Source organism: Fusarium tjaetaba (assembly GCF_013396195.1).
Source record: "Fusarium tjaetaba strain NRRL 66243 chromosome Unknown NRRL66243_c0000022, whole genome shotgun sequence".
Classification (NCBI taxonomy): Eukaryota; Fungi; Ascomycota; class Sordariomycetes; order Hypocreales; family Nectriaceae; genus Fusarium; species Fusarium tjaetaba.
Window position 1 is genome coordinate 192,721 of NW_023501218.1, and position 8,969 is coordinate 201,689.

Here is an 8,969-nt window from a genome sequence, read left to right on the forward strand (position 1 = left end):
CTGCAATGATCCGCGAGGGTAATCAATGGAAGTCACACATACGCTCGAAGATCAGTCCAAAGGGCCGAATGTCATCCTTATGTATGTTGCTATTTTATCCTATGCGGAGCGATGCTTCTCATTTCTACCAACATTACCTCTGGGCCACAAACAATCCGGGAAAAAAGAATAATATATCCTTAAACTGGCTGATATATAGAGACATTTACTAAGCTTTGGTTGGTTCCACGCTTCTCTTTTCACATTCTGGTACTGACGGCCCAAGGACATACCAGGAGCTAGCACTCACTCATGGCAGAGAAATGTGCCTACGGTAATACAATAATTGCATAGACTTAAGCTGTATCTCTTGAATTATTTCCATCAAATCCAAAACCGTGAAAGGCTTGTCTGATGCTGGATATACCTATTGCAGTGACCAAGATAGATATCATACTGACAGAGAAAATTGATCAAACGAACTATTAGAAATTCCGTCACTGCTATCCTACTACCATCCAGATTTTCCTAATCCCGAACAGGGTCAGGCCCAACAGGATCCTTGATCCAACCCTCGGGAATCTGATGAATAAAATCATACCACCAATCCCCCAAGACTTGATATCCCTGATGCGTCGGATGAACACAATCGCTCAAAAGCGTATCGTCAAAAGGCCCGAAATCAGCAGCAAGTACATGTGAGCCATTTGCGCTGAGCTCAGCTGCCAATTTAGCAATATGATCCCGGTAGATCTTTGTCCTCTCTCTCTGAAAGTGACGCCACTCGCTGTCGCAGACATCGGTGATCATACCAATGATAATGGTGGCGTCAGGACATTTGGACATTATCTTTTCGACCAAAGATCTTAAGCGGTCGGCGGCTTGTTTAGGGTGCTTTCCTTCTGTAGAAACGTGATCTTTACTGTTCATGTCGTTTGTTCCGGCGTGGATGAGGATGAGGTTGGGGCGGTGTTCGAGGGATAGATCAATGTGGTCGTTGATGTATTGGACTGTTTTTCCAGACCAGGCTGCCTAAAAGCATATTAGAACAAACTCCCATTTTCTGGAATTTTGGGGAACTTACAAAGTGCCCATCTTTCATATCTCCCGCTGTCTTCTCAGTGCCAGCCCAAACGACCTCATTTCCTAAAGCGATGTTAGTCAAATTCCTCGAAGAGAATGGCACGATTTTACCACTTAGGTCCTCTCCAAGTCTCTTCCGGTATCCATTTCCATCTGTCCCTTTTCCAGAGCCAACAGTGATCGAGTCACCAACAGAAAGAATCCTCAGCTTGACACCGTCTTGAACAACTTCTCCGGGAGGTGTGCCTTTGAAGCTTAAGAAATTATTCTCTTCTTGAATGTCAATCTCGTTAATCTTCTTTGAGCCTGGCCCTGTTTTCGGATTTGCGTAGCCTTTCCGGATTCTATAAGGGATGACTCCAGCTAGGGTTGCTGCTGGGAGAAGCAAAATGGCGAGGTTCTTGAAGAAATGCATGTTGTCTGTGGGGATAGAATGGAGGAAAATAGAATACTGGCAAGACTGGAATATGGACAGATATATATAAGAGAATTTATTTGAGTTTCGTGGTGAGGGCGAGACAAACTTAATGTGGAAAAATAACTATCAGCGGAACCAAAGTCAATACCTTCCACCCCACAAATACACGAAGTTCTCACCGGGATTCGTGAAAGAGTCTCTGTGTGAGACTTTGAGATGTTGTGTCATCGTAGAGAATAATCACTTATTATGAATGTCCCTCAAACAAGGCAGTGTTAATGCCGTGTAAGTCTACGAGATGACCCTCAAGCAGCGAAAGAGAATTGAGCGTGAAACCTTATGCCGTTTCTAGCTCACCCGCCACAGCTCATTGGCTGCAGTTGTTCTCAAACATAGTTTCGAGGTTATCTTGCTGCACGTAATTGGAAAACTTACGAGTCAAACTTTGATTGTTGATAAGCTCAGAGACTGTGACAACCACGTGTAGGATTCCGCTTGCACGACAGCACGGTATTCTTCTGAACATATGGAGTAGTGTCCAACGGTGCAAATCAGCTTAACCTGTTGGTCACGACCCAGTCGTACGAACCATTGAATACGAGGCCGATTCTCGGCCCAGGTAAGGCACTTATGACAAGGCCTTTTGGACGTTGACCCAACCTGGGCAGTGCCGGGGAGAGACTGGTATAATCTTCAATACAAAACCGACAATCACAGCTCATCCAATTGGGTCCTCAACCGCCTCTATCAGCGTAATTGGTTTAGTGGTAAAATTCTCCGTTGCCATTCGAGCAGCGTCGGGGAGCCCTGGGTTCGATTCCCAGATTACGCATTGAAACCGACGGTTGAGACGAGACAATTCTTTTGCTGTTGTTTCTTTTTGATTTGGCCAAGATTCGAACGTTGAGGCATCTGTATGATTGAGTGAAGCCATCGCGAAATCGTGAATGGAGAGGTCACAGCTAGTCGACGACTCGGAAGGTGCGACTTCTTTCTGTCTTTCCATGCGCATATCTACTAATTGTATCTACTTTAATTTATAGGAGTTAACTATTCCAGAAAGTTATACACTTTTGGACCATGAGTATTTGAACTTGAATAGATTTACTGATGTATTATAGACACCAAATGGCTTTTCTTGCCATCACTTCTTCAAGAAGGCCATGCTTCTGTCCTCATGCTATTTTCCAGTTTCGAAGTCTCAAGATTGGCTACTGGCTGAGATGAGAGTCTGATAGTTGTCCGGTTGAATATCCTTACTTGAGTAATAAGTCCCTTGTGTTTATCTCAGCATTCTGAGTATTATCAGCAAAAGAACGTAATGCTCAGTCTGAAATAATGGAAGAATAATTCAAACACTGCGAGCTTTGACTTTTTCCATGGTAATCCAGACCCAACAAGGGAATTGCCAATCTTGATAATTCACTTCCGCCTCAATTTCAACGCCAGATTCAGACACTTCAGTGCCAAATCAATGATATCTCATCTTGGCGACGACTGTTAATGTCTCAAAGCCCGGCAGTTGATACGAGGAAGGAAAAGGGGGTTGCATTTTGCGGATCTTACTTATCCCGAGCTCCAACGCCCGCACGTGAGACGAAGCTGGCTCTCCAGCTCATCTCAAAATTCTCATCAATCTGAAGCTGACATGAAAGATCAACATCAATAATTGACACGCAATCGATTCCCCGCGTCTTATTATTTACTCATTCAGTCACTCTTTTCTACCTTTTTACGCGAAAATGCCGTCTCCGATCGTTGCCGCTACACTCCAGGCTGCGGGCCTGTCGACCATCTCTAATATCCTTGCCCAGTTCATTGAGGCTCGTCAACAGAGTGTGAGTTTGACAAAATGAGCAGCCTTTATATCATATTTTTGGAATAAAAAATCTCAAAATCTGGAATCGCTGCTATCATCAAGTCCACTATCTAATTTCCGCAGCGTCCGGTCTCCCTAGACATCGTCCAGCTTCTGCGCTTTGTCTCCCTCACATTAATGACCGCTCCCCCAAACTATCAATGGCAAGGGTACCTGGAGCGAACATTTCCCGCCTATCCTGCTGCTAGGGGTCCACGGCTCGGGCGTCTGAATGATCTTGAGATGCAGCCTACTGAAGACGCTCCCGAGCTCAAGGAGGGCTACGAGGAGCGCATGGCGCAGATCAACAAGGATAGAGAGCCTCAGTTCAGTATGCGCAACACTATCTCCAAGTGGTTTGTTGATTGTATCACTGCAGGGGCTATAATGAACACGATTGCGTTTTTGATCATCATGGGTCTGCTCAAAGGTCAGGGCGGTTCCCAGATTTGGAGCAACATCAAGACGGTACGTTACCATTCGCTATTTGCGGGCCACTCTAATATCTTACAGGAAACGATTCCCATCATTGTGGCTGGCTACAAGATCTGGCCTGTTGCATCTATCATCAGTTTCACTTTCATCCCTGTCCACCGACGAATCGTGTTTTTGAGCTTCATTGGTCTCCTTTGGGGAATTTACATGAGTCTGGTGGCTTCGCGAGTATAGATCGTTTGCAATGCTTTATTCACTTTCGTTGTCTCGTGCTAAGCGAAGGCCGAGTTTGGCAGGCTTTGTATTTTTCATGTATGTGCCACGAGTGAAAACCCTCTACTGGCTGGATTGTTTGGTAAAGCTCGCCCAGTCTACAGCCTGCTATACTGTTGCAGCGTTTGATCGAGATAAATCTTACTATCAGGAAAATGAGAAGAGCATGTTCAGCTGCGCTACTTGAAGAACAATTGATACAACAGTGTTTATGGGAATTCGACATACACCAGCGAAATTGGATTTGTTTGATTTTGTGTTCAGAAAGGGCTAAAACTGCAGCTTCAGCAGATCAGTTGTTTATGTCATGTTCGTTGCAATGATTCGTTGAATGTATCATATATAGACTATTGTTGTACTATTGTTGGCTATTGTTCGTCTCTTTGCCACATGTTCAGTCCCCAAACGGACTCTTATTCAGTGTTCCAAACAACAACTCAGCAAACACTGAACGACCGCCTCGAACGATAACGATCAATGGTTTCCCCCCCTTCCTGTATATAAACCTCTCGTACTCCTTCATGACCAAATAGATTTTTCATAACCTCAACCAACTGTCTGAACCACCATCAAACTCAACCCATTTACACAAACACAACAATCACACAATCACACAAATCTCCCCCTTGAACACACATTCCCACACAAATACTCCCACTCATAACCGCAAACATGCCTGACTTTCGCCCCCTCTTCTTCATCGCCAAGGTCTTGACCTGCTGTTGCTGCTGCACTCGTCGCAAGCCTGAGAATGCTCGACGCTCCAATCACCCCTACGGCCCCGGGCAAGACCAGCGATCAGGGAGCAGTAGTGAGAACTCTTCTGACTACTCTGAGTACTCAGTCCCCCCAGCATATCCAGGTGGTCCCCTGAACCTCATTCATCCTGATGAATTTGAGGTCCCTGACGAGTTGGACGAAGTGCATGGACGAGATGAGTTTGGTTTTGACCTGCAAAAATCCAGATCTCTTGTTCCGTGCCCTCCTACGCCTCGTCCACCTTCACCTGCCACTTCTGAGCCTGCTACTACTAGGCCTAGTACTGCTAGACCCGATGCTCTGAGGCCTAGTACTGCGGAGTCTACCACTACCAAGACTATTTCAGATGAACCCGTTGCTGGTCCATCTGTCATAGCTGAGACTACTGCTACCGGCTCCGTCACCAATAAGCCTTATGCTAATGAGCCTGGTACCCCCAAACCTGTTGTCGTTGAGCCTATCACAGATGAGTCTGCTCTTGATAAATCTGTCATAGCCGAGTCTGAAGCAACTACCAAAAAACCTGTTGCTGAAGACACTAGTGCTACCAAGTCTGCTGGCTCTGAACCTATCACAGAGGAGCCTGCTGCAACGAAGTATGTTGCCACAGAATCTGAGCCTGAAGCCGAATCCTTTGAGGCCGGTTTTGCAGAGACCAAGGCCGATCGACCTGACTTTGTTAATGTCGACCTGGCGGAGGCTGGTCTTCGCAAGTCTGATATCGAGGCCAGTGAGGTTAAGGGCGGTACCACTGAGGCCAGCTCTGGCGGAGTTGGTCCTACAGAGAACAAGGACGAGGATAAGGGCAAGGACAAGGTCTTGGAGTAAGGCAGGGGTTGGAAAGGATTTGGTTTTGGTTTGGCTCGGAATTCGGCATTGGCTTGGTAGAGGATGGAAGGCAAACAACGTGGTGATGGAACTTGACATAAAGGGGAATTTGCTTATTTGGTCTGCATCTTCTTGGATTCTTTTTTGAATATACAAACTGAACCAAAACTGCCTCTCAATGTCGTTTATGGAATGGAGTCTGATCATTGTTTTCAACCTCGTGCTATGCAAATATCTGTTTGGTGAAATGAGCCACAACTTACAATACAGCTTTCTTCTACAAATGATAATTTGTAATGCCACATTGGAATAATCTGAAATTAGTAATGTCTTTTAGACCTTCTCCTATAGGAAGGACATCCAATGGCCCAAGCCATGAGCAACGGCCAAGTTGGTCGGGCAACTCAGCTGATAGGCGAATGCAGAGAGTGATAAATAGGTGGTTGAAATTGTCGCGTGCATTTTCAAGCCCCCAAGAAACATTTTTCCATGGTTCATGCCGCAGATTTTTATGCGGGGTTTAAATCTGACCAAGGACCAGGTTAACAGACTTCTGCTCGACCAGGGCATTACAAGGCAGCAGAAGCTGAATTGTCAGTGCCAATGCCAGGTTTGTGCATAATAATGCATTAGAGGCTGCAAGACCCTGCAGCGGGTATCCATTGGGTGGTGGCCTCAAAGTGTATTTCAGGCCCCCTTCCAATACAAATGCCGAAAGGTTGGGTAATACAAACATAAATAAATGTGACATGCCAAAATGGAGTTGATAAGGCTGAGCTGAGCTGAGCGGAGATATCATTTGGACTCTTGTCACATACAGACAGATGACGAAGAATGAAAACATTCTTACACACGCCTCATGTCATCTCACAAGGTCATGAGTCATGATATGCCTCTCTTCCAGGCTTTGAGTCAGGAGGCTCACCGACAGAAAAGTCATGCCACGAATTTGTTGGCCGGATGAGGTCCATGAATACGTTGGCAGTTTCATATATTATGGATAGATTCAAGCCACTTGATCCACAGAGCAAATTTTCATGCGTCGTTTGGTTGAGCATTGTCCATGTCGAGATAACGAATGTATCCAGATATAGAAGCCAAGCCACTTGATTATCACATACATCACAGCAGCGGATGTCATCACAGCAGTAGAGGTCAGGTCAGGAGATACACAGAAGACGATGGTGGAGGAGAGGAAATAGAATATGCAATTTTAGCGAGCAGGTGATGAATGAAATAACGCAGCAATCTTCCAACCAAGATGCGGATATCATTCCCAGAAACGCCTATGAAATAACCCAGTGAACCCATCCCAAGAACCTCTATTCGCAAGTAAATATGTCACGGCGATTTGCCCGGACACGGCGCATCATTCTGCCAAACTTGATGCACATCTCGTGAGAATTGCGCTGTTAAATCGCGGATCTTGCTATTGATTTGTCAGTCACGTCATAGACTTCAGCCGTGCTGACATACGAGAGCTTTGTGAGATCAACATCCATGGAGACGACAGTAGAAAGATCGGAAAGATGATTGTTGACCATAGCTTGTTCATGCGCATCAACTACTGCTTGGTGAACCTGTCGGCTTTCCACCAGAGCATCCGTCATCTGCGCCCAAGCCTGCGCAGCCTGGATGAGATAGTCGCCAATATCGGTGACGATGGTACTGTTCTTCTGGTCGGAGGCGGGAGTTTGCTTGGCCATAGTCCGTGATGTAACCTGAAGATGTTGAACAAGAGCGAGTAATTGCTGGGTAGACTGGGCGTCGTATTGAGGATGTACAACGGCAGCTCTGTTTGGAGTATCCATTTGGAGTGATAGTCAGTCAGACAGACAGAAGATGGTCGTGTGAGATATAAAAAAGACACAGTGACAGTGACAGGGCGAGGTGTGATGAAAGTGCAAAGTGAGAGTGTTTTACGCGCGGCTCGGGTATAAGACACGGACACAAACGGAAATATACATGGACGGGAGACGGGGGAAACGGGAAATATGATATGATCCGAGCTGAAAATGTCTCTGAAATGGAATGTGAAATTGTCAAAGGGTGAAACGCCCCGAAAAAAAGTGAGAGAGGGTGAGCAGAGCAGAGCCAGGCTTTGTGCTGGGCTTGGGCTGGGCTGGCTGCGTGGGCGTGGGCGTGGGCGTGGGTGCGTCTGAGCGGGTGGAGCCACACAAAAGGGGAAAACACGGCGCAGCACAAAAGAAGCAAGTAAATGATGAGATGATGCGAGACAAGAGAAAACAAGACCAACACTACGACAGACTTTTAGTGCTCTCAATGGAGTTCAGTGCAATGTCAGAAACCAGAGTAGAGAACACAGCCCACTAAAGTTTACTTATTTAGAGGGGAGTGCTAGTTCTTCTAGAAGCACCTTTAGAGGGGGACCATGTTAAACGATCGCAGGGACTGAGATGGTGTTGTCTCTTTTCTCTTCTCTCAGTGGCGGGATTGGCAGTGGTTCCGGGGTGTGTGCAACCGTGAAAAAAGACAAGACGGGATCCATGAGAAACAGGGCCAGGCCAGGTCAGGTCTAGCCCACCTGCACCCTTGGAGGAAAAAGGAAATAAGCCGGGACTTGAAAGTGGCATTTTGACTCTTCTGAGACAAGGCCAAGAGAAAGTGGAAGTGAGAGAGGATAAAGAAAATTGACATTTGATCTGGCATTATTAGCAATGACATCAGTGAGCGATTGATCTAATCCCGAGTGTTCGGAGCTATCTATTGGCCCCTCTTCCCCGCGATAGAGCCATCGGCCTAACTAGTCTGTAATGGATTGGATCTGTAGATATCGCCAAGCTAGTTGACCGAAAGAGAAACAGAGTGGATGGACATACGGAGGAGTTAATACGCAGTGAAACTCCCTCCAATCTTGTCTCTTCCCGCATCGGCCAAGTCCGAAACAAAAAGAAGGGCCATACGCAAAAACATGATCTGACGATTATTATGTTTTAACCGGCAAACGCATCCGGGCTACGGGAAAGTGTTACACAAAGCAAAGCAAAATATGCGGTGAACAGAGGGAGAGAGGGGCGGGATAAAAAGAGAGAGGGAGAGACATTGGCGCTAATGCACCCGAAACAATGGTTCGGTATCCATTCAGAGTGAGGGAAAAATACGCCGATAGGTCCCGGTGCAATCCACACCTACAGCACACCTACCGTAACTAACAGGAGGAAAAAGTAAAGAGATAACAGTGACAGTAACAGGACACGACATGACAGGGAGGGCGATACGAGAAGAAATGGAATCGCTATAGAAGGTTGATTTCTGATGTATTTCTTCTTCGGGAGAAGCAAATTAATTTGCATGTCGTGCAGATCCTGAATGTCA

The 8,969-nt window shown here is 46.2% G+C and overlaps 4 protein-coding genes across 4 annotated transcripts; 2 read left to right on the forward strand and 2 right to left on the reverse strand.

Annotated features, from left to right (window-relative positions):
- Positions 1-507: 507 nt before the first annotated feature.
- Positions 508-1,477, reverse strand: FTJAE_1034 (acetylxylan esterase; the record flags this gene model as incomplete). The annotated part of the gene is made up of 3 exons (XM_037343171.1): positions 508-1,011; positions 1,064-1,125; positions 1,174-1,477. The coding sequence occupies 3 exons, from the start codon at positions 1,475-1,477 to the stop codon at positions 508-510; spliced, it is 870 nt and encodes a 289-aa protein (XP_037211901.1).
- A 1,745-nt stretch (positions 1,478-3,222) lies between these two features.
- On the forward strand, positions 3,223-4,007 carry FTJAE_1035 (integral membrane protein Mpv17 PMP22 family; the record flags this gene model as incomplete). The annotated part of the gene is made up of 3 exons (XM_037343182.1): positions 3,223-3,318; positions 3,423-3,806; positions 3,852-4,007. The coding sequence occupies 3 exons, from the start codon at positions 3,223-3,225 to the stop codon at positions 4,005-4,007; spliced, it is 636 nt and encodes a 211-aa protein (XP_037211902.1).
- Positions 4,008-4,718: 711 nt separating this feature from the next.
- FTJAE_1036 (uncharacterized protein) lies at positions 4,719-5,633 on the forward strand (the record flags this gene model as incomplete). Its single annotated transcript, XM_037343193.1, has 1 exon — positions 4,719-5,633. The coding sequence occupies one exon, from the start codon at positions 4,719-4,721 to the stop codon at positions 5,631-5,633; it is 915 nt and encodes a 304-aa protein (XP_037211903.1).
- Positions 5,634-6,974: 1,341 nt separating this feature from the next.
- Positions 6,975-7,444, reverse strand: FTJAE_1037 (uncharacterized protein; the record flags this gene model as incomplete). Its single annotated transcript, XM_037343204.1, has 2 exons — positions 6,975-7,062; positions 7,110-7,444. 2 exons carry the CDS (start codon positions 7,442-7,444, stop codon positions 6,975-6,977), a joined length of 423 nt encoding a protein of 140 aa, XP_037211904.1.
- Positions 7,445-8,969: the final 1,525 nt, after the last annotated feature.